This window comes from Alosa sapidissima, chromosome 12 (assembly GCF_018492685.1).
Source record: "Alosa sapidissima isolate fAloSap1 chromosome 12, fAloSap1.pri, whole genome shotgun sequence".
NCBI lineage: Eukaryota > Metazoa > Chordata > Actinopteri > Clupeiformes > Clupeidae > Alosa > Alosa sapidissima.
The window spans coordinates 17138284-17161798 of NC_055968.1; the positions used below are offsets into that span (position 1 = coordinate 17138284).

Below are 23515 nucleotides of genomic sequence, written 5' to 3' on the forward strand. Positions count from 1 at the left end.
CTAGAAATCAATCATCTAGTCTAGACATTTTTTATTATATTAATTATTAATTGAAACGTTTCTGGCAGAACGTCCCATGTTATCAATCATTTGCCAACAATATTACTGATGGGACCACTTGAACAGACTGCAATTCAACTTCCATTTTATTCAAATTGTCAAATGATGATCCAAGAATTCCCATGACATTTATATCATCAATTCATTATACACTCTCTGTAAGAAGGTGAATTAGGCTACGTGAAATAATGTGACATGAATCAAGGCAGCATTCTGAGATCTGACTTTGTGAAGATAACAAGGATGGTTTTAGCAGGTAATGATTCTACAAATGGTGTATAAACAACTGAGAAGTAGGCAGGCAGGCTAAAAATAATAATAATAATAAAAAAAACCCTCTGTGAGCGGTCAAGGTGTACATCAATATTAACATTTTACTGCAGGCCCAAGGCAGCTTCCGATTTCTGAGATGATGTTTTCCAGAGCTGTTTATGGAGCCTGAGTGTACATATCCCACAAAAATAAGTACTTATATACATCAATACTGGCCCACTCAGCGTGTGTCCAGGAGTGTCTTCCACAGCCACTTCTCACTGGGTGAGAGGCCCGATTAGAGAGGCATCAGCAGTCAAGCCTCCGCAAGCAGACAGTCCAGAGAGCAATCAATAATTCATGCTGAACGAGAGGAGAAGTGGTGGGGGACCACTGCATCAGTCAGTGTCAGTGCTGTGGCTGCCGAGCTCCTCTCACCCCTCCTCACATCCGCGGACACCCCCCTTCTCCCCCCCTGAAGCATCCAGAGATCGCCTCTTGCTCATTGCTTCACTCTCTCGCTCTCTAGGTGTTACGTTTCCCCCTCCCTCATTCAGGCTCTTCGGAGTCATACTTGAAGTCCTGCAGGATCTCGCTCAACGCCTGCTGGTTCTTAACGATGCTGTGGAACAGAGGGAGACAGATCAGAAAGGGCTTACTGTCAGCTGTAAACAAAAACTGACAACGGCAATGCCTCAATGAGAGAGAGAGAGAAAGAAAGAAAGAGAGAAAGAGGGAGAAATAAAGAAAGGTAAAGAGAGAGAAAGAGAGAGAGAGTCATACTCTTGTCTGATCTCCTGGACTTTCTCCTGGCAGCCTTGGTCATCTGGGTGGTCCTGGGCTGTCTGCTTGGCCAGCTGCAGCTTAGCAGTCTGTGAAGCACATGTCTCATCATCATCAAGCCTTTGAACATCTTCACAAAACAAAACCTCTTAAAGCCAACCAAAACCAGGTCAAATTTGTCAGTGCAGAAAACAACCTCTAACCACATATGGGGCTAATGATTATTGCAATTAATGATACTTGTGTTTGTTGAGCTTGAAGGGGATGATTTTAGTAATTTATGATACTTGTGCTTGTTTTTTTAACAAGCAAAAAGGTGGTTAAGTCCCAAAGTTATTGTCAACCCCGGATTAAAGTAATCCATCGCCGTACTCCATCAATTTAGCATAATATACCTATGCCAGCCACAAGCTGCTGAGGAAAGTATTGTGAGAATAATCAAACTGGGCTTTTGGCCCCAAATGTAAGCGTGTGGAAGGAGGTAGAGTTTACATCAGTTCTCCTTGAAATTATTTCAGCGATGTCTAGTTTGGTCAGAAGAGCACTGTACTGCGGAAGCCACACACTTTTAAGATGTGACTGTGGCTGTTCAGAAATTCACCAGAGAGATAAAACTGACCTCTGGTGGTTGAGAGGAAAATAGTGTTCTCAGCTGTTTTATGCAAAATGCTGTCCAGAACCCCAACTTGCCCCAAGGGATGGTGTTACACAAGACCTCATGTTTATAAAGCTTTCTCAGAAAAGTTACCAAACAAAAAGTTCCATTTTACAGCTGACAAAATGATTTATGAACTGTCTTGTAAAGATATATTAAAATGCGTCTGGTCCTTGAAATCTATAAAACCCTTAAAGCTGTGAAATACTTCAAATGCCAGACGTTGACAGTAGACTGTCGCCTACTCTGGCACTCACTTAAGACTCTCACAATGGAAGCAAAAATAATAACTTAAGGCACATTCAGCAAGATACCAGCAAAACTTTTTGGTTATTAGGAATAAATATTTCTTGTCTTTGTGGTTGATTTCGGATTAACTGTTCAGGTATCACTTACAGTTAACAATCAGAAACTATTCAGATACAGTATGCATTAGTAAAGGATGCATCCGTATGAAGTCCAATTGAGTATTTTCAGAACCTTTCAGTGAATGGTGGCGAGTTGATTAGGTAATTGTTGCCAACAATTGCTGCAGTTGTTGTAGTGTGGAACTACTCCACTGAATTTCAACAAGCTACAGATGTTTGCTATTGCCCATCAATACACATTATATTGAAAGCATTGAAAGAAGCATGGGATACTGCTTTCGGCGATTAGCTTCAGCCAGTTAGCACTGTCTATTTTGGTGCCAAGAAGTTTTACCCCCTCATAGGCTGGTTGAGATCATGCACAAGTGTGGTCCATTGGTGTGGGGTTTTGGTTACTGTGAACATCGATCATTATAGCCTGTGCACTCAAGTGACTGGTCCTTGATATTTTTTGTGCAAAAACTGTGCAACATGAAACAAAATGTTTGAATACGTTGGCGGTTATTTTCATACTTTTTGGGCTAATAAAGATGACATAATATCATACACTGAATTCAATAAGAGTGGTGACCTCCACAGTTTGAAGCAGCATAACCAGCAGCTATCATGGATTAGCAGCAAGGCAAAAGACTAAATCAAACCTACCAAATCAAACATGCCACAACATCCATTACCACAAAGGCTAATGTGACATCTAATGTTACATCAACGTTAATGTAGGGCCGCAACAAGTAATAGATGAATCAATTAGTTGTCATTAATTATGACTGCCGCTAGCGAAGCGGTCATATAGGGATTGTCAAAGTTCCCCCCCCTCCTCCCCAAAACAATGGACGCTTCCTACAAGGACTGTAAATTTACCGCACAGAACATCTAATAAGGATGGGACGATGTTCACATGAAATGTAATTCCCATTTCTTCTTGAAGCCGAAATAAATCTGAGGATGTTTATCGGACATGCTTGGTTTTTACTGCAGGTACGTTGATCTTATAATATCAATAAGGACCTAGGTAATGTTACCGTTAGCGTTGGTTGAGTGATGATGGAGGCCAATTTGATTGATTGCATTTGTAGAAAACTATACAAAATCATTCTGTGCAATGGAAGATTTACCAACGTTACACCGATCTGATACAGTTTTGCCTATACATGCGTGAGACTGAGACGCCTGTCTATTTGGTTTTAAGTGCGTGCAGGGTGTGAGAGGGAAATCGATGTGCTTTGATTCCAGCTTGGTAGTTGTAGTTAATAAATAACATTATGCTGATACCTTTTGCTTTTCCCAAATACAATGTAGCCTACAGGTGTAAGTGACCTTTCATCAATCCAGTTGCAATGGATGAACTGCCCTACTTGTGATTGTTTAGAGATTTTAAAGGTTTTATAACAATGCTACATCTTCTTTGGCTATTCTACAATCTATTCACCTTTTCAGCACCAGTAGGCTACTTTCTGTGCAGCCGCACACACACACTCAGGCATGCCAAACAAGCATACACAAAAGTTTCAAGAGTGGGGGATGGAGTAAAATATGGAGACAAATTGAAGTGTGATTTATTTTCGCGGAACGGATGTACAGGACTGAGCGGCAGTCATATTTTGGACCGCTATGCGGTACATCTAGTTTAATAATTGAATAATAAATTCATCTTCAACTTTGGCAATCGGTGAATCTGTTCAAGTCATTTTTTTCAACATTTTCTGACCAAACAACTAATAAATCTTTCGAGGAATTCATCAATAGATTATTTGTTATAGCCCTACTTCCAAACTCTTATCTTCTATGTGAATTCAGAAGATATATTCCTGCTGACAGCAATTTTCTAAGCGGCATCTTTGTCAGAATTTTGCTTTAAGGTGACATTTGTGTTCCTCATATGACTTCAGGAAACAATACAAGCCTGCCATGACTCTCTTCTGTTGGCCAGCTCCATCTGATGTGAACCTTACCAGCTCAAGCTTGACTTTCTCCTTGTTCTGTAGCTGGTCCATGTGCTCTGCGAGGTCTGAGCGGTCAAAGTCTTGGTCCAGCTGGTCTTTAATGTGCAGCATTTCTTTAGAAATACCAGAGAAGGCTTTGGTTATCTCATGGACCAGCTGTTTGTAGTGGTCAAAGTCGTAGTGGGGGCCAGTCCTCAAGTAAGCCTCATGACCCCTGAAGGAACAGAATAGGAAATTGAGAACTTCACTGTAGCCATACTGATCAAAATGTTGAGTTAGCTAGGTTGACATAATTGCTCAAAACAATATGAAAGATGATCAAATGAGCATCTGACATCCTGTTGTTAAAGGCTCTCTAGTAGCAGTTAGGCAAGTCGAGACCTGATTGTAGGCTATAATCAAAATCTCATAGGAACCATGTTCTTTCATAAAATGCATAATGCACAAGACTTTAACATTACAGCAGCTGCAGAAAGAAATCTGCATTTTGGAAAGTACTTACTAGGACATTGCTGCAACAATAAAGGTAGGCCTACACAGTGCATTAACGTTAGATGAATTGCTTTACCCACGTGTATTATCAACTTACTCATTGAACAACTTGTAAGCCTCCACGCGTTCCTCTTGAAGGGCGTAAAATCTTTGTACAAGTGTTTTGAAATCTGACGAAGACTTAAAGAGGAATAAAAAAAAAAGTTTAATGTTACACGGGTGCTCTCCTCTCACCAAGTTATGAAGGTATGTATGTAATCATTGAATATGTAAGATTATTCTAAAATTGGTTTGGATGGAGTGCGTTCAGCATGAAGACTGCAAATTAGGCAGACACAGATAAAGTCATTTTTAAATTACATAAAAGATAAGTATCGACTTACCATTACAAATGAAAACAAAAACAGTTAATCAAACTTCGTTGTATATCGTTAACGTCTTCTCATAACGTAGCCTACAGAAAATCTCACCGTGATACTGCAAGACCTGTGCCGAACACACCACAGTGAGTCATACTGCGGAAGTGCTCACACTTCAAAATTAAAGTGGTCCTTTTACCATAACATATAAATATATCTAAAACATTAGACATCAAAATGACTTTATTTTTAAACATGCAGAATTAATGTACCTTAATATGTTTGGCTGACGCAATTTTTTTGACCCCAACAAACAGACTGGTGACAGGACAGATTAAAGGTTTCTGCAACATTCTACACACTCCTGTACAGTAGGTGGCGGTATGAAACAATTAAACGATGCAATCTGCCAATAAACTAAAGAAGAGGAAAAAAAGGTAATTTGTTTGTTAGTCATTTGTTTCCCGACGACTCTTTATTTTTGTGGCATTGGCGCCAATCTACGAATGGCTAACAAAAGGTTCGCATCAACTGAGCTTCAGAAGAGTATATTGGGAGATGGTCGAAAGTGAGTATCGATAACAAGTACAGTGCTCTTTTTAATATGTGACACAATGTGGTCCAAATATTCGGTTGTTCAAGTGTGTGGCTGCTGTCACGAATGATTACACTAGCAGCTAGATGTCAACATCAAGCAACAAGCCTAACGTTAGCTGGTTTTTGCACCAATGCTAATTGACGTCAAACATTTTAACACTTAGTAATGCATACGTAATGCCAGGTAATATTGTAATTGTATAAAAACCAAGTATGATAATTCTTAGTATTAACTCGTCGAAAACCTTGCAACATTTCGAGAAGAATGTATTGTGACATGATGATCATCGAAAATGTCATGATGGTTAGTCATTAACTGCAGGTTTAATAAATAGTCAGTGTAAATAAATAATAAGCTTGCATTTTGCAGTGGGGTATCCGGGAATGAAAATGTCAGTGGAAACAGTGGGACGCGGAAAAAGGTTAAACGTGAGTGTCAGAACCCTAGCTGTGGTCTGTTATTTTACATTCATTAGAGACCACATCTCAAACGATAATGTTATTGACTTATCCCTTGCACCATATCCCCTGTTATTGCACCACAGCTGTCGTTACCACGGTGAAATCTCGCTATATGCAAACAACAGGGAAGAAACCTCAGCCTAAGGTAGGTCTTGAAGTATTGGAACTGTCACTTGTCATAGTCATTCGCAATACGAATCGGCAATGAAGGAGATTGTACCCTTGTGATGGCATTAATTGAATAGGTTTACAATATACCCTCTGTTAACTAACCCTAATGAGGAACTTTTGTATGTATTCTCTTTTAGCCTGCAACCCCTAAAAAGGCGTCCCATGACACCATATTACAGGAAACATGTGAGTAGGGACAGTGGATGGGAATGCTTGACCAGTGTCGTTGACCTAATTTAAGATGTCTGTAATGCTTTAAGATTGAGGACCGGTGATATTTTGCTGTTTGTGTTCAGCCTTCAATATCGGAATTCATTTCACCATTAAACTAATACAATTTTGTTTGCCTTGTTTATGTCTTTGAGGACCACTTAAGGTTAGAGATCAGTATTAAAAAGATGTTAGGTTTTAAATTGATTTGATTTTGGAACAGAGCTTGCAGATCAGTGAAAAAAAGTGATTAGCTGTACATAATGTTGGAATGTTGTCTTTTTGCTTAGCAGTAAACTGTGACGGTGTGTTGCAGTCAACAATTCTTGCTGGTCATGCCTTGCGGCCAGATTTTGATATGTCCGCCATTGTTGGTGAGTATGAGTTCTACATGATGGGATCTTTGAGAGATATGTGGACTGTTGTGCATAGGGGTTTAAAGGTACACATGTTTGTACTGAACCTTTTAAGTACAGGACGTTAGGTTTAATACAGAACTGTACTGAATATACCAAATTGATTCTTTAACAGTAATCAACAGTAGGCTTTTTTGCTCGCGGACCATGTTTCAAATTTGAGTTCCCACACAAACATATTAAGTGGCGGAACATATGTCAGTTTAGTAGGTTAACAGCAAAAAAAACCCATTTGATATCTTTTCAAAATACTATTCCCATTGCGCATCAGCAATATTGTCAGAGAATTTTAGGTTAGCAGTACCTACTGGTTTGCAAACCAAATGGTGACTTCAAAACGGAGGTACACACCAAACCGTGAATTTTGTGTACCGTTACACCCTAAATTGTGCAAGCACCATATATGTTGTGTTACAGAGAAGCCATCGACTCCTGGGCCCCGGAACACAGAAACCACAGAGTCTAAATCTAAAGTTGAACTCCAGGCATTCCTTGACACGTATATGGCGGCTAAGGTACCCCAATGATGTGAAATTCCCAGTACATTTAAATGACAAGATGAAGCACCAACATTTGAGATACTGGTGTAGTGTGGATTTGATGTTAAATCAGCTGGAGACTACACAAGACCGTTTTCTAAATCTCAGTTTGTAGACTTTTATATACTTATATACTTATATACTTTTATGTACCTTATAATAAACAAATGACTTGTGTCCACTATACTTCCTACCCATTACAACACATATTGTTTAGATGTAGACTGAAAAAAAAACGCCTACTAACAGCATTTGAGAATTTGTGTGGTGGCATGCTGAGTAAGGATGTGTGCTCATGGAGTTGTCTTTCAGTTGGATCATAACACGATCATCATGAGGGAGGAAGCAGAGAAGGAACTTCTTGCCATGATGGAGGCAGAGAGGGAGATGCAAGTTGCAGGGCGAAAGAAGAAGCGTCAATATCACCTGAGAGCGAAACAAAATCAGCTGAACAGCCTGTTGGATGCACAGGTAACTTCACAGGGTCTCGTCTTATTAGCATTCCACAGATGTCTCTCCCTGGTAGTGTTATGGTACTTGAACTAAACATATACAGCTGTGAGAACTTAGTGACTTGGGCTGTAAGTCATGATTTTGTGTTGTAAGATGGTGTTATCATCTCTTGAGTTTCTGGGTATGTGGCCCAGTGTCTATATATATATATATATATATATATATACACTTTTAAATGGTCAACCATGACATCATAATGTTCCAGCACAAGTTGAAAATTGACAGTTCACCTTCTTCTTTTCTCAGATTGCTGCACTTAGCCCAGTGGCGGCAGTGGCCTCTCAGTTTACTCAAAACTACCAGATGCTGGCCACAGCTGTGGATGCCACACGTCATGAGCTGCCAGTCAAGAACCTCCACATGGAAGATAACCGAGAGGAGTTTTTAGGTCAGGAGGTGCAAGTGATGGATATCACCATTATTCAGACATGTTTATGTTCACACTTGTACAAGGTTATCATAAACATTTGTAATGGATAAGTCTGGGCTTTCATTGACTTTGGCGGGTCTTCAAATATTTCACTCTGAAAGCGTGGGACTATCGCACTATTATTCTGACCACTGGGTCACACAGTATTTTCGTGGTATTCATTAACCCATCTGCTCGTTCTGTTGGATGTGACAATGCAGAGAAGACCGAGTCATGTCTGAAGAGAAGTGAGGAACTCCTACAGCAGCATATGAATGTGATGGAACAGGGAAGTGAGTCTGCTTGTGAGAATCTGAACAGAATAAAGAATTCAGCCTTGGATCTTAACCAGCAACTAATCAGGTAGGCCAATGAATGGACACCTTCTCTGAGATGGTTTATTCACTGTCTGGTATATTAATTACCCTAGCTGTCTGGATTCAAAACTGTAATGATTGTTATGTAGACGTATGATGGTCAACTTTTCCCAGGGCAAATGGTTGTGCTTGAGAGTTTACTAATTGACGTGATGTCCTTTCCCTTTTCTGACAGGGGGGGCTCAGACCTGCAGGAGCTCTCCTCCCTGGTGAGTCAGCTGACTGTTGAGAGTTTCTTGGGGAAGGAAAATCTGCTCCTTCCATAACCATCTCAGTGCCTGAGAGTGTATATGCCAGCCAGTGACCTTGATTCCAGCCCTGAGTTCTTAGGATCTTGGTTACATCTGACTTTTGTGGTGTTTTGTGGTGTAGATTTGTGTATTTATATGTGTGTATGAAATAAATATGACTAGTGCATATATATCTCCTATACCATTTTCAGGGGGGCTGAGCATTGTTGCAGACTTGAATGGTTTTTACTTGTCTGAAACTGTACAGTAATTATATGACCATTTGTAAATATGTCTTATTACATGTTTTCCCCTAGCTGAAAATTGATTTGGAAGAAAGGACAGACAGAAATGCTTCTTATAGAGTTTGTCATTTTGTACAACTAATAAACCTTAATGATTGAACTTACATCTGATGGTTATTACTTACTTTGTTTCACACAGTACTGTTTACCTGGGTCCACAGTCCAGGGGAGTATTCTAAGTATGTGGTTTAGTGGCAAAGCTGGGTTAGTTAACTCAGAGTAAGTGGTAAACCTCCTAATAGAAGAGCTGTATGGCTTCATTCTCCTAACAAAACAATGCCATAGGGCTCTTGTTGTAGGAGGTTTAGCACTTACTCTTAGTTAACTTACCCTGGTTTGCCACTAAACCACGTACTTGGAATACCCCCCTGAAGGGTCAGATATTTTATTGTGTATGTTGATATTGTGTACACTAATCTCTTTAACTATTAATTTTGCTACATTTCGCTTCTCGGCCTTTTGGCTAAGATCAAGTGTAGTATCTGTTCTTATCAGTTTAATATCTAATACGTCCTCTACCCGAGGACCATATATTAATCTGATTTTTGGAACAGGGAGACTGTCCGCTCCACACATCGACCCGGTATTGCAGTGACTCCAGGAATGGTGCACATCCTTTTTTCTGGGGCAGCCGTGGCCTACTGGTTAGCGCTTCGGACTTGTAACCGGAGGGTTGCTGGTTCGAACCCCAAACAGTAGGCACGGCTGAAGCGCCCTTGAGCAAGGCACCTAACCCCTCCCCGAGCGCCGCTGTTGCAGGCAGCTCACTGCACTGGGATTAGTGTGTGCTTCACCTCACTGTGTGTTGAGTGTGTTTCACTAATTCACGGATTGGGATAAATGCAGAGACCAAATTTCTTTCACGGGATCAAAAGAGTATATATACTTTCCTTTTTCTTATATTTTCTTATAGATATTCTGGACATATCTTCCTTGGCTGTTGTAACAAGCACATTTTCTGATGTGGGATTAAAGGCTTATCTTATTTTATCTTATCTTAGTGGCACATCTATTTTGGGTTCGTTTATTTGTGTTCGATTATTAGGACATGTATGAATGAATGAAGTTTTCAGAAGAGGTAGAATTTACATTAACTGTAATGAAAAACACTACTAGGGAACGATCAGACAGGACGTCTGGTCCTTGCAGTGAGGTGCGCCTTTTTTATGTTTCATGACAGTAAGCGTTTTGCGTGCTTCTTATGCGCTCAGAGCGCCTACCGTTTTTCTCGACTCCCTGAGCGCCTCCAATTGTAAAAAGTTCAACTCCAAGCGGAAAAGCGCCGTCGTTTTTTTGAAAACATAGCGCACCTCGCGTTTTATAAGCCGTAAAGCGTGTCCTTTCTGATCGTTACTTTACATGTTGCAGTGGACTTTTATTTTGAATGCATAGCGGATGTGTGCATCCTGTCAACTGTCCCCGTTCATCTGGGAACGCAAAGTTCTTCTAAAAGGCTGTAAGTGAATGTCCAAATATTGCGGCTCTTTTTGCGAAAACTAGCTGTTTCTGAAAAGTTTGTAGCTTCGACGAAATGTGTACTGAATAACAATTTCAAACAACAGCGAACACGGAGAATAATTTAGCCTTTACAACAACCTAGCAAAATCACGTTAGGACAGTGGACCGGACCGTAACGAGTGAAGCTAGCGTCATGATTTTTGATGTGGGCCTACCAGACTGATCCCAGTCATAAATGTTTTTTTCTGTAGCAATAATGACAAGAAATCTCTAAGGGAAAATGGGAGGGAGAAATTTGGTGAACATTGTTTTGAGACATTAAGCCACGTTAATCTTAATGTCCCCATGCTCTCGCCTTGATTTCGCTGAATTGCTAAAAGTAGGCCTAGTGAAACGGCGTAATCAACAATCACCGTTGTGTTCACTGTTAGGTATCCATCAGGGGATAGGCTAATGCTTGTTAGAAATACTACCAGTATTGCACATGTCGACGTATTTTATCGAAAAGACCTTTATTGTTATTTGTTAAGATGCAAAATTGCACTGCATCTAAATTTCTTACATGGATTACGAGTTTAACCGCAGTAGTTCTAATGTAAGAATAAAATGTCTAAAGTCTAAATTTACCTATATGCGTTTTTTGGTGCTGCAATGGGTTAATCAATAGTTGTACAGCACAACCCTCAAGGGCTTTTAAATAAGCTCAAAATAATTGAATGGTGATGAACCGCGAGCATGTAAGTAGACTATTTTTTGAGACAAATCAGCATCTCTTTCATGGTCTGTTTGTCTAATGTATCTATTTTTCTTGTCATCTATGTTTGTAAATACAGTTATCTCTGTCTCCCATGAACGGGAGACCTAACCACCCAAGAAGAGGCAGAGGAAGGACTCAGCATGGATGGAGACCACAACAGGAAGAGGGCGAGGCGCGTGCTGGGCGATCAGAGTTGGCTTATCAGGAGCCCCAGGGGTGGGGTCACCCACAGAAGAGGAGACCCCAGGGTGACGATCGACCAGAGCCATGGGATAGACCACAGCAAGAGCACTGGAGAGCGCAGAAGGACAAGAACAGACCGCACCAGAACTGGAGGCAGAGGCCCGAGCAGGATAGACAGCAGTCCCAGAACTGGAGACACAGGTCAGACCAGGAGGATAGAGCGCAGCCGGATGGGACACTGAAGCCCAAACAGGACAGACAGAACCAGGGATGGACACAACAGCCAGAGCAGGAGGAAGTCCAGAGGCCCGACGCCAACCCTCGGGGCACCTGCATGGCCATGTGTCCCAGGCGTGAGCTGCAGGACAGAGAGGCCCAGTGCAGACTGCACCGCTTCGAGATGCTCGCGGGCACAGAGAAAGATCGACGGCCAAAGGCTGACCCCGCTCGCATGGTGAAAGAGTACTCCCGTCCTGCCGCGGGCAAGGATGCCACCCAACCCAGTGACCTCCGACCCCCGGCTGTGTTGCTCAAAACGGTCTGCTACCTCATTGATGAAATCGCTGCCTCCCCGACCCTGCAGCCATGGACTGAGGTTAGAGAGAATGATCTCTGTCTCTTTGGTCCATCTGTAGCAATAATCACAAGAAATCTGTAAAGAACAATAGGAGAGGTAGTTTGTCTCCTATCTGATGGATCTTTCTTGTTTTACAGATGCGTGTTTGAGCCATTTATCTTACTACTATTAACTCATATACCTTCAGATTTAAGTTTTCTATGTCAGTCTTCATAAAATGAAGAGTGATTGTGCGATGGTGAAACTTGAAACCATGCTTCTGCTGTAACTGGGTTAGCAATGTGTGATGATGGTGGTGTACCTTTCAGGTGTACAGCTTTGTGTTTGACCGCCTGCGGAGCATCCGACAGGACCTGATCATTCAGCGGGCCAGTGGGGCCGAGTGTGTGGCCATCCTGGAGCGGACGGTGCGCTTACTCATCTACGCCTCTCAGAGGCTTTGTGGAGAGCCGCTGCAGCTCTACGACCCCAAGATCAACGACACGCACCTGCAGGAGAGCCTGAGCTGGCTGCTGGAGAGCTACGGCCAACAGGAGAACACACATACTGTAGACGACGAGCATGCAGTAAGAGACTCACAAGTGCCCAAGGGCACACCCAAACAGGGCGATGGCACACACCAAAGCCAGTACAAAAACCAAGAGGAGTTTGAGGCTCTCAACCTGCTCTACAATCTGGGTAGGTTATTACAGTTTTTTTGCCACAAACACTACATTGCATACACTTCCTTATCAACATGCATAACTTCACTACATTTACCACCGTTTTACCATTGATGCACAAAATTGGTTACATGCCCCATTTACAAATACTACTGCTGTTACCATTTCCGCATACATGTAAAGTTCAAGTCCTATAGGCTCATCTTCCAATATCCTTATTTATCTTTTTATTTATTCAGACAAAAGTGTCTTGACTAAAACTTTCATAGATTTACTGTTACACCAAAAAATGTGTCTCAGTAGAAATACTCATGTACAGTGAAATGCTAATCTAGTTTTTTTTGCCTCTCTCTCCTAGGCTGTGCGCGTGTGATGCAGCACGTTTTGGAGCTTCCCGCTCGTGTCCGCTCCTCTCCAGCTGTGTGCTTGGCGCTGGCAGTGAGTCGGGCCTTCTGCGAGCGCAACCCTGTGCGCCTGCTGCGCCTGGCCGGCCGGCTGGACTTTCTCCAGGGCTGCGCCCTCCACCGCCACCTGCTGGCCATCCGCCGCCAGCTGCTGCAGCTCTACAGCCACGGGCACAGCAGCCGCAACTGCCGCTACCCGCTGGGCCACCTGGCCAGCCTACTGGCGCTCACGGAGCCCCAGAAGGCCGAGCGGCTGTGCCTGGTGCACGGGGTGGCGGTCAGCGGCGAGTGGGTGGGGTTCAACAAGGTCGACTTCCTGGAGACGCCCAAGGAGGAGGTGCGCTGTGCCAGCACACACGAGAAGGAGCTGGCGATGGAGAAGAAGGTGGCCCACATCATTCACGGCCATGTCTGAATCTGAGCCTGGGCATGATCGTGACTGGGCTTCAGTAGGTTTAGAGGAGCCTGCTCAGGAATGTGCCACTCAGGACTTTTGCCAGAGGTGAGAGTGAGAGAGTGCGTTGCTGTTCTGTTGAAAGTGTTTTTTAAGATGTTTGACATGTTTATTTTTTTAAAAAGTTCTAATAAAGAATGTGTTTGTTTACACAGTGCTTGTGTGTGGCTATATCCACTTCCATAAACATGAATGAGAGTGATGATGCTGGCAAGGCCAGAGATGACAGAGTGAGTGACTGAGGAGGAATGTGACTGGCTGGCAAAGAGCAGATTGACTTCTGCATGACGGTGTACTGATACTGGAAAGGAGAGGTGCAAACGTACACCAAATACCAGGTGCTGGCAACTTAGTAAAACTTAGTGAAAGAAGAGAAGTGCCACACACTCCGAGTTTAAGGCTAAATTCTTTATTGAAGCGATGCCTGGCCTTCAGATCGCATAGATCTACACTATGTGATCTGAAGATGCGATCTGAAGAAGGCCAGACATCGCTTCAATAAAGAATATAGCCTTAAACTTGGAGTGTGCGGCACTTATCTCCTTTCACTAAGGTATACTGGTACTGAACATACTGAACACACCAAGAGTTAACCCATGATAAATAATTGATTACAAAGAAACTTTCAGGGCTCTCAGTAAATGTAGTTCTGGATACTCAACTAAATCAGGCAGGAATTTAACCAAAATCCTGTTCAAGTAGGTTTCAACATGATATGGTATACAGTACCAGCAGTAGACCATTACTGATGGTCAAAATTATATATATATATAAAAAAAGGTTTTGGAGGAGTGCCCATATGCGTAAGCACTTATTGGCTGCTTTTCTTTCACTGGTGTTAATTGAAAATCCTTCCAGGTGACAACCTCATGTTATGATACCAATAATGTGCAAAACTGTCATCACAATATCTTGTCATAGTTTGTTGCATTTAGTATTGTTGTACAATGTAGAAGACAGACGAAGAAAGAAAACTATGAATGTTGGTGTGTCCAAATTTTTGACTGGTAAAAATAGAGATCGGCAGATTTCATTTGAGTTTGGAACAGATCAAAATGCCCCTTAAACTTTGCCTACTTGGAAAAAGAATGAACACAGATGTAAACATGCACCAACAAGTGAAAAAAGTTTTAAATGTACAAGTCCATAGATTATATGAAGACTCAAAGAATAATGTTTTTAAATAAAAAATGTACAAGGCCAACACCTTTAATGCCATGTTGTGACCACACCGTCACATTTTGTTTCTGATTGTCACTGGTTAAGTCACTGCATAATTGCATTACAACATTACAACGTTTTCTGGGCTCCTCTTGGATTAGCCTCATTCAGCTGGACCGCAAAACGACAGAGCCCTGTAAATAAATGTCACACATGTAAAGCTCGTTAAAACTTACTGTTACCAGGGGCTTTGCTCTGCTGACATCAACAATTCATCGGCTGAGCTTGCAGAAAGGGGGTGGGGTGGGGGGTTTCAACAGCTGTTGAAACGCTGTGGTCTGTAGAAAAACCTGCAGAGAATAGGACACGCGTGCGCAACAGCAGAGGGCGTCAAAAGCACGCATTACTGTGAAAGTCTGCGTTCTAAATGTGGACGAGCGAAGGACCAGAATTGATCTGCCTATTTTTCGTCCTTTTCAATATTAGACGACTATAAGAAATTCACCATAGTCGAACAGAAAAGTGATTTTAGTTGATACTATCTTTAAAATATTGTATTTCATGGACCTATCACTGGACAAATCAAATGACCATTTACAGTCCAGATTAATGTTTTAGTGTTTATTCTGAATATGTCGTTCTCACATTGGTACACACAATTTGACCCACTCATGTTATTGACGCTTTTCAGTCTAGTCTAAGTGGCCTACAATAAAGTTAGGGGCTTGGGGGTTTACCCCTATTGTAGTCCTGCTGGAGTGTGCTTTGACCCGCACAGCCGATTGGGACAAAAGCTTTGAAACTTCAAAGAGGCAACAAGGCTGCGTTTTATACTCGGAATGGAATGGACGGACTGTAGTGTCGGGTCGCCTGCGCTGGGTTGCACCGAACATAAATCAATAAGTATTTGGAGATATCGTACTACTCTTCGGGGGGCGGGGGCGGACGCTAATAATTTGTGATGCTGAAATATGAGAGCGGAACCAAGGCAGATGAATAAGCAACGAATGGAGCACTGTCTGTTGAGTGAAGCTGGGCTCTAAAAGAAAAAAAATTGCACGCAACGGGATTTCTCAATGTGGGATAAAATTTGATCCCTGTGCACTAAATCCAGGCAAAACCGATTCGCCTTCTGTCTTGCACATTTCAATGGATACTTCTGATTGAGAGGTGCAGAATCAAAGGAATCAAGGAATATTTCATCTGAAAAGCTCTGAACCTTAAACTAATTTCGATTCACCGGAGAAAACGAGTTGGAGGTCCATGGCCTCGGATGACAAAAGACCAAAAATGAAATGTTGGAACAATTTAAAAGATTCGTGGGCTCTCACCTGGATTATTTTCCTCGTTGGTGCCAGAAGTGGTAGTGCACAAGACAGACAGTAAGTTAGCCTAGGCTACTGTTAGTATTGTTATTGCCTATTTATGTCCTGTGTGGCCTGTCTTTTGTTTTCGTTATTATTTCGTTATTGTTTTTGTTTATTTTTATGCGCACATATTAAAACCATTATGTGTTTTTTAAACAAATTCATGGAAAGCATGTTTAAACAAATAAATGTCAGGTGATTTGTTGAACATCACTGACAGTAAGAACTTCTGAGCAACAGCGTGCAGGCGCGTGGGTACAAGAACTGATAGAGCTGCGCTGATCAGGAATGTAGTCTGCGGCTGCGGTCCCGTAGAATGGGACGGTTTTATTCGCTTACCAATGCCTTCCGGCTTTTCCTCCAACCAGTTACTGTTCCATCTACCTCATTCAAAATTAACACGTGTGTTTCGTTTGTTGCATTTTTACAGTGTTTCTCTGACTTTGGTGTTTATCGATTATGTAGTGATTTGCTCTTTTTCCCCTCTCAAACTCAGTCAGTTTATGGCCTTAATGTGTCCTTTGTGTGTCAAGAGGTCAGACTTCACATACATACAACGCACAAAGGTCAAGAGTTGATTATGAGTTTGAGGGAAGTGAAAGAGATGTAAACCTTAAAGTTACAGTACAGTCCCTAAGGGTTGCTTTCAGATAATCTGTGGATTTAAACAGTTCAAGATGCTTGCTTGCAGTGCGCTTCTCATTGTGTGGCTACCACAAATGTTATGGGGCTCCCGGTTAACTAGATTCCTTTTCATAGTCTAGTAAAATAGAAAATACCCCATTGTGAGAGCTTGACTTTGATGCTATCGCTTGGGTCCTTGTCAACAGCATGCCAGAGTCTAATCTTGAGCTGGCTGCAGAGTTTTCTTGTGTTAATTGTGAGCGGGTTACGCACAGCCTTTGCCAAGTGATTTTGCACAAGAATGCACCATAGAGAGTGATTATGTCCTTCCCCTGTTCTGCCCCCCCCTTCTCCTTGGCTTTCTAAACCTTACCTCGTTGACCTGTGGAGGTTTTAAGGCACACTGGCATTTCAGCACAGTTAAACCCATGCTCTGGCTGTGATTTATGGATGGTGGAAGTCCAGAGATGTGAAGGCGAGAGTGAAGAGTGGCCGAGGTGTCAAGAGCACAGCGTTGGTCCTCACCTCCTGTTAAGGCCCACGAATGAAGGGGTTAAGGACAGAGGTGCCTCAGATCAAATGCTGGCAGAGTCAATTTCCTTGCATTATCTTGCGGCTCTCTAAGCCGCACTTTTGAAGGGATTTTCTCATGACTCTGAGACCTCTGGCTCCCGGCACGGTAATGCCAACCACCTGACCCGACTCGCAGACAATCAGGCCTTGGTGGGGAGGGAGAGCGAGTGAGCGAGGCGCCCGTTTCGCCGGCGTCTGTGCTGTTTTCACTAATATAACGCCCAAGCCCCTCAAACCACGAGAGAGGTCACATAGTTTCATTGGGCCGTAGAAAAAAAAGAGGGCAGAAATCATATTTATGTGTCCCACTTCTCTGGAAGTGCGGGGTGACAGTTATTGGCCCACCGAAGACTGTAAACTTTGTGTTTTCATATGCAGCACATCACCCATAGGGTCCTATGCCCTGCAGAGGCAGTGCTATAATTAGAAGGGTTCTGCATGTTTTTGTGCTGTTAAAGGTGACCTTTGAACTTTGACCTCTCTAAACAGCAGCCTGCTCCTGACTTAATTTCGGTGCTGTTGTGTGGAAATGTCCGTCTTGCCTGTTCCTGAAAGCAGTCGCTGTGAAAAGTCACATCCGCAGCGTGGGACCACCCAGAGAGGCTCAGTGCCCAGACTACAGTGTGACAGTGTGCTGCGTGACAGGCTTTTCATCCAACTGCGATTATAAAACCATTTTCTTTAAGCGTTGTATCCTCCAAATATTACTGTCAAGTCACCTTCTAGATATCTGAGTTACAGTGTCGGAGTCACTGGAGGATACCCAACATGTGGTGCAGGCAGACAAGAGCTGCTTATCAAATGCTGCCAAATTCTGCTCCTTCATTTTTAGCCATCACTTCCACTATTGAACCTGCTTCATGGTTCAGGCAGCCCTAAGGTTGACGGGATTGGTTTTTGAAGACTTGTTGGTTTCAAATCGAACGGTCCTCCTTCCATAGTTATGATGGTCTAGCCCCCCCCCCCCCCCCCGTCTCTCTCTCCCTCTCTCTCTCTGTCTGTCTCTCCCTCCCTCTGTTTCTATCTCCATCTTACATGTTATTGATATATAATGCTGCGATAATGAGATGGTGTGTGTTTGTGTCCAGCAGGGGTTACTTGGTGGCTGCCCCGTCTGTGTTCCGCGCTGGGGTCGAGGAGGCTGTGAGCGTCACGCTCTTCAACGCAGTGGATGAGACTCGGGTCCAGGTGCAGCTCGCAGTCAAAGGAGAGACAGTTGCCCACAGCCATGGCACTATACTAGGTGTGTGTTTGTGTTTGTGTGTGAGAGAGAGTGTGTGTGTGTGTCTGTGTGTGTGTGTGTGTGTGTGTTTGTGTTTGTGGGGAGGTGGTGGTTGCTGTGAAGGAGTTCATTCAGCTCTCTGCTATTCAGCGGTGTATTTGAATACAAAAATTCACATTAGAGTGAGAAATTGTTAACCTCAATGTGTCACAGTTCATGTGGGTTACAGTTGTGAATTAACTCTGTGTGTGTGTGTGTGTGTGTGTGTGTGTGTGTGTGTGTGTGTGGCACCTGTATGTGTTGGGGAGTATTTAGGTATTATTGCACTACTCTGCTACTCTGTGCTATTCTGTAAGTGAAAAACAAAAAAGGGGAGAAACTGTTTATCACAGTGTGTATCAGTATGTTTTCTGGAAATTTCTGTGTGTGTGTGTGCACGGGTGTGTCGGGGTGTGTGTATGTGTTTTAGGCGAGTGTTCAGTTGGAACACTGCCATGCTCTCTCCTTCACATCCATTTTTCATTCAGCAGATCACACACACTGCCTGGCAGGGTGACCACTTAATGCACATGTGCACACATCCGTGCACAAACACACACACACACACACACACACACACACACACACACACACACACACACACACACACACACACACACACACAGACACACTGTTTAAGGGCAATCTGGGGCCTGTGCATAACGTATGTGTTCTGTATGACAATACTGCTTACATCTGGGCAGCCGTGGCTGGTTAGCACTCTGGACTTGTAACCGGAGGGTTGCCGGTTCGAGCCCCGACCAGTGGGCCGCGGCTGAAGTGCCCTTGAGCAAGGCACCTAACCCCTCACTGCTCCCCGAGCGCCGCCGTTGTAGCAGGCAGCTCACTGCGCCGGGATTAGTGTGTGCTTCACCTCATTGTGTGTTCACTGTGTGCTGTTTGTGTTTCACTAATTCACCGATTGGGTTAAATGCAGAGACCAAATTTCCCTCATGGGAAAAAAAGATCAAAAAAGTATATATACTTAATATACTTATACTATACTTAATATCTGTGGAGCCCCACCAGAGAGTGTCAGCTTGATGAACACATACACACACACACACACACACACACACATGCTCGCAGGCAGGTATAACACACACACACACACGCATACAAACACTCACACACACATACAGGCATAAGGCATACACACACACACACTACACACACACACACACACATACACACACACACATGCACATACTCACATACACATACACACACATACACACACACACCACATACACACTACTTCTTCTTGATGAACTGAAAGGCGCTACTGATCCTGGAGAAACAGGCCTCCACATGTTTGGGAAGGTGAAGTGTGTTTGCGGAAAGTTTGTTCTCAGGAAAGGCTCCTCATGTTGATTGAAAAACAAAAACTGGTGACGTCAACATCTGCATTGGTCATCTGTGCCTTGTCCGCCTATCTCAGCACTGCCCTGTCGAGACTATATCTGGTGTGCTTCTTGTATGATGAAACATCACTGATGCCATTCTTGGCTTGAAACAAAGTGTTTTTTTTATTGTTATAATGATGGTAAAGTGTGTGTATTGGGTGACCTCATGGGCGTTTTAGTGGTTGTTTGTGCATGAAGGGTTGGATGCGTGTTTTGTATTTGTGTATATTAGTCTTGATGTTTATGCTAGAGAGAGAGAGAGAGGAGGGGGGATAAGAGAGGAAGGGAGGAAAGGACAGAGAGAGGGAGATAGAGAAAAAGAAAGAGAGAGAAGAGAGAGAGAGAAAGAGAGAGGGAGTGTGAAAGGTCAGATAGTTTTATGATGCTGATGTCATTTGAAGACCAGCCTTTGAGTCATGTGAATGTCCAGTTCTGTTTTGGCATTTGGAGGAGATCCTAATGAGTTGTCAGTAGTCACATGCACCAAACTATGATAACCTCTGTTGACTTTATGCTTTTTCTCTCCTCAGATAAAGGAACCATCAAACTCAAGGTGAGAGGCACCAAGCAAGCATATCATGTGTTTCCTCTAGCCTCCAGAGAAATCTTAAAGGCTATATAACTGCTCGAAGTTTGACCGCACAGTAGGGATATCCCTGTCGGCCTGTAGGCGTAGCACAAATCAGAAATGTGACGACAAGAACAGCACACACAAAAACAACAACAACAAGAGCAGCGTCTCCGAGAGACATACCAAAGGGGAGATTATTTATGGGCACAGGGGAACATCTGCCCCCGCCACATTCATGCGCGAGGAGGTAACAGCCTGGTCGTAATTGGCAGCAGCTGTCCGCTCGCCTCTGTGGTTGTAGCGGATCAGTCCAGCATGGGCAAGTCAAAGCAGAACACTCTCTCATCCTTTACCAGAGAGAGAGAGAGAGAGAGAAAGAGAGACGAACCTCAGCCCCATCACACGAGATGTCCCTGCTTAATCATCCCTTTAGACATCTCATGTTGCTAAACTAGTTGTGTGCTTGTATCTTATGTGATCAGTTCTCTCTCCCCGTCTGTTCTCTGCTGTGGGACATTGCATAGATCTGTTTTAAAAACCTCCCAATACTAGCCCTGTGTAATGGCTGTTAAATGGTGTTTTTGTGTAGTTTGCAGCCACCACAAAAAGTTTTCTGCTGTAATTCAGCACACAGAATACGACAGCTGAGATTGTGCTGTGGCTGCTTCAGTCCATATACAGCACATTTTGAATTCAGAACAAATACAGCAATGACATTTGTGATAAATATGTTTACATTATGAGTGTATTGACACAATAGTGGTGATGTCTCTAATGTTTGCCCTCCATCCACCATTACTCAGGTTCCCACTGGACTGCGAGGTCAGGCCCAGCTCAAGGTTTGGGGAAACCGCCACGTGACCGAGGGGGGCTACATCTTCCACAACTCCACCACCGTGACCGTGGACAGCAAGGGGACTGCTGTCTTCATCCAGACCGACAAGCCCGTCTACAAGCCACTGCAAAGAGGTATCTGGTGATGAACATCTCAGCTGGAATATCAGACACTTAAAAAGAAACTTTGATCCATGACTTGGTACTTGGGTAGTAATTGTTGTGATGTTGTGATGTGATGAGGTCCTAACACTCTGAACTGTATTTGGAGTGGGTATCAGTCACACACTTCACTTCACACTTTCTTTGATTGGTGAATAGGACATACTTATTCACCTACCTACACCAATGCTGATGGAATGGATTCACATGTAGTAGAAAACAGTTCAGATGTGAACATTAATTCTTGACACATATTCATCCATCCAGAAAGAGTTAGATATAAATTTGTCGACATTCATTACAAACTCAACTGATGCACCCCTTGCAAGCATGAACATGAAGATAGAGATACAGTATGTCAACAACAGGAAGTTCATTGTATGTAGCGATCGTTGATTGATGACTTTGATTCTTTACTTTAGAATCATGTAAACATTTGGTCATCTTGTTTGTCTTTCCAGTGCTAATCAATGTTTATTCAATGGCACCAGATCTGAAACCAGCAAATGACAAGGTAATATGATCTGAAGGGGTATATTACTGTATTTTAACCCGCATATGTCTCTTGTACACTCACTATCCCTTTACAAATGAGTAGGAGACTTAATGCTACATAAACATGCCATGGAAATCCCTTTGTTTAATACATGACATCCTTCTTTATTCTTTATTCCCATCCCTCCCTCCCTCTCTCTGTTTCTCTCTCTCTCAGATTGAGGCGTATGTTGTGGTGAGTGGGCCTTAAGTGGGGGGGGGGGGGGGGGGGGGTGCACCCGTCCTGGTTTATTCTCCCCGCAGGTGGAGATTACAAGGCTCTGCACCTCTGATAACAGGCTGCCAACCAGCCGCTTCATACAGCAGATGTGTGTGTGTGTGTGTGTGTGTGTGTGTGTGTGTGTGTGTGTGTGTGTGTGTGTTTGTGTGTCTGTGTGTCTGTGTGTGTCTGTGTGTGTCTGTGTGTATGAGGTCACTAAGGAAGTTATATAAACAACTTAACTCTGGTGATGGTCTACATATCCTGTATCTGTGTATTCCAATGCTGTATTCCCTGGTTAACTACCTACAGGGAGATTGCATGCTTGACTTCTAAAATCTACTCATGGAGCAGCACCTTAAACATATCACTTTACAGAACTCATTAAGCAGCAGTCTCAACTGACCCAGCACTGCTGCTCAACTTTTATAATAGCATCATTTCTCAAACAGGCTTTCATTAGTTTTGAGCTACATTGCAGTAGTCTTGTAGACTACAATTTGTTAGGATGCCAACATCTGAATATAATATTCTGCCCCGCTGAGGCTCTGTTATGGGTGGTCCTGTAAATATGTGTGTGTAACTGGATGTGAATTCTTTCAGGATCCGCGAGGATCCCGGATGATCCAGTGGAACGGCCTCCAGCCCCGATGCTGCGGTATTCCTTTTTCCACTCTCTTTAGAAGTTGGGATTTTTTTTTTCCGTCAGATTTCAAGGCAGTGCAAATGCAGGGGATTAACATACTTCACCCACTGGGATTCCAGGCATTATATGAAGTCCAGCATTTATACATAGGTGTTTGATTTCTGATGTATTTTTTTTCCTGATTTTGTTTTTTGTCGGTCTCAGGCATTGTGAATATGAGTTTCCCCCTGTCCGACCAGCCGGTGTTTGGAGAGTGGCTCATCTTTGTGGAGCAGCAGGGTCACACCTACAACAAGTCCTTTGAGGTGCAGAAGTATGGTGAGCACCTGATGACTCAAAAGCCACCCCTTAGCTTGCACACTGGGCTGATGGAGAGAGGCAGAGAATTAATCACAGCTCTGCTCCTGTTTTATCATCTGACTGTTTACTACATCTTAAACGTTTATTTATTATGTTTCGCCTTCAAAACTCTGTGTAGTCTTGATGTAGATGTAGCTTGGCAGTGTATATAACCATCTCT

At 43.1% G+C, this 23515-nt stretch overlaps 4 protein-coding genes and 1 pseudogene across 9 annotated transcripts in view; 4 read left to right on the forward strand and 1 right to left on the reverse strand.

Annotated features, from left to right (window-relative positions):
* Positions 1-128: 128 nt before the first annotated feature.
* On the reverse strand, positions 129-5203 carry rex1bd (required for excision 1-B domain containing). Its single transcript, XM_042057559.1, has 6 exons — positions 5185-5203; positions 4937-5039; positions 4651-4733; positions 4071-4275; positions 1096-1184; positions 129-934 (listed from the first exon to the last, which is right to left on the reverse strand). The coding sequence occupies exons 2-6, from the start codon at positions 4937-4939 to the stop codon at positions 862-864; spliced, it is 453 nt and encodes a 150-aa protein (XP_041913493.1). The 5' UTR covers positions 4940-5039; positions 5185-5203; the 3' UTR covers positions 129-861.
* Positions 5204-5321: 118 nt separating this feature from the next.
* Positions 5322-9245, forward strand: haus8 (HAUS augmin like complex subunit 8). 2 transcript variants are annotated; one of them, XM_042057557.1, is made up of 10 exons: positions 5322-5480; positions 5880-5938; positions 6055-6116; positions 6280-6328; positions 6643-6726; positions 7186-7283; positions 7620-7778; positions 8067-8208; positions 8451-8592; positions 8782-9245. In XM_042057557.1, exons 1-10 carry the CDS (start codon positions 5419-5421, stop codon positions 8870-8872), a joined length of 948 nt encoding a protein of 315 aa, XP_041913491.1. In that variant the 5' UTR covers positions 5322-5418; the 3' UTR covers positions 8873-9245. The 2 variants fall into 2 exon arrangements, with proteins under 2 accessions (XP_041913491.1, XP_041913492.1); XM_042057558.1 differs by having other exon boundaries at positions 5323-5480; positions 6646-6726.
* A 339-nt stretch (positions 9246-9584) lies between these two features.
* On the forward strand, positions 9585-9758 carry LOC121678656 (annotated as a pseudogene).
* A 705-nt stretch (positions 9759-10463) lies between these two features.
* Positions 10464-13786, forward strand: sac3d1 (SAC3 domain containing 1). 3 transcript variants are annotated; one of them, XM_042056780.1, is made up of 4 exons: positions 10464-10597; positions 11433-12134; positions 12425-12794; positions 13137-13786. In XM_042056780.1, exons 2-4 carry the CDS (start codon positions 11448-11450, stop codon positions 13595-13597), a joined length of 1518 nt encoding a protein of 505 aa, XP_041912714.1. In that variant the 5' UTR covers positions 10464-10597; positions 11433-11447; the 3' UTR covers positions 13598-13786. The 3 variants fall into 3 exon arrangements, with proteins under 3 accessions (XP_041912714.1, XP_041912712.1, XP_041912713.1); XM_042056778.1 differs by lacking the exon at positions 10464-10597 and adding an exon at positions 10604-11336; XM_042056779.1 differs by lacking the exon at positions 10464-10597 and adding an exon at positions 10604-10804.
* Positions 13787-13793: 7 nt separating this feature from the next.
* The window catches only part of cpamd8 (C3 and PZP like alpha-2-macroglobulin domain containing 8), a 48501-nt gene continuing 38779 nt past the window's right edge, over positions 13794-23515 (forward strand). Inside the window, exons 1-8 of one of the 3 annotated variants that reach the window (XM_042056777.1) lie at positions 13794-13866; positions 18453-18604; positions 20559-20581; positions 21403-21568; positions 22057-22109; positions 22308-22325; positions 22953-23007; positions 23200-23313. In XM_042056777.1, the coding sequence (XP_041912711.1) occupies positions 13829-13866; positions 18453-18604; positions 20559-20581; positions 21403-21568; positions 22057-22109; positions 22308-22325; positions 22953-23007; positions 23200-23313 (619 nt within the window). In that variant the 5' untranslated portion in view covers positions 13794-13828. Of the gene's footprint in view, positions 13867-15585; positions 16180-18449; positions 18605-20558; positions 20582-21402; positions 21569-22056; positions 22110-22307; positions 22326-22952; positions 23008-23199; positions 23314-23515 lie in introns of those variants that run through there. The other 2 variants (XM_042056775.1, XM_042056776.1) reach the window with 2 other exon arrangements.

Excerpts from the sequence above, each read along its gene's own strand:
- rex1bd (XM_042057559.1), bottom strand. Across the intron at positions 4,276-4,650 it reads GCTTACAAGTTGTTCAATGA|GGGTCATGAGGCTTACTTGA; the intron begins GTAAGTTGATAA and ends CTGTTCCTTCAG. Across the intron at positions 1,185-4,070 it reads AGAAAGTCAAGCTTGAGCTG|ACTGCTAAGCTGCAGCTGGC; the intron begins GTAAGGTTCACA and ends TGTGCTTCACAG.
- haus8 (XM_042057557.1), top strand. The coding sequence starts at position 5,419 with ATGGCTAACAAAAGGTTCGCATCAACTGAGCTTCAGAAGAGTATATTG. Across the intron at positions 6,727-7,185 it reads TGATATGTCCGCCATTGTTG|AGAAGCCATCGACTCCTGGG; the intron begins GTGAGTATGAGT and ends GTTGTGTTACAG. Across the intron at positions 7,284-7,619 it reads ACACGTATATGGCGGCTAAG|TTGGATCATAACACGATCAT; the intron begins GTACCCCAATGA and ends GTTGTCTTTCAG.
- sac3d1 (XM_042056778.1), top strand. The coding sequence starts at position 11,316 with ATGGTGATGAACCGCGAGCAT. Across the intron at positions 12,135-12,424 it reads CCCTGCAGCCATGGACTGAG|GTGTACAGCTTTGTGTTTGA; the intron begins GTTAGAGAGAAT and ends TGTACCTTTCAG. Across the intron at positions 12,795-13,136 it reads CAACCTGCTCTACAATCTGG|GCTGTGCGCGTGTGATGCAG; the intron begins GTAGGTTATTAC and ends TCTCTCTCCTAG.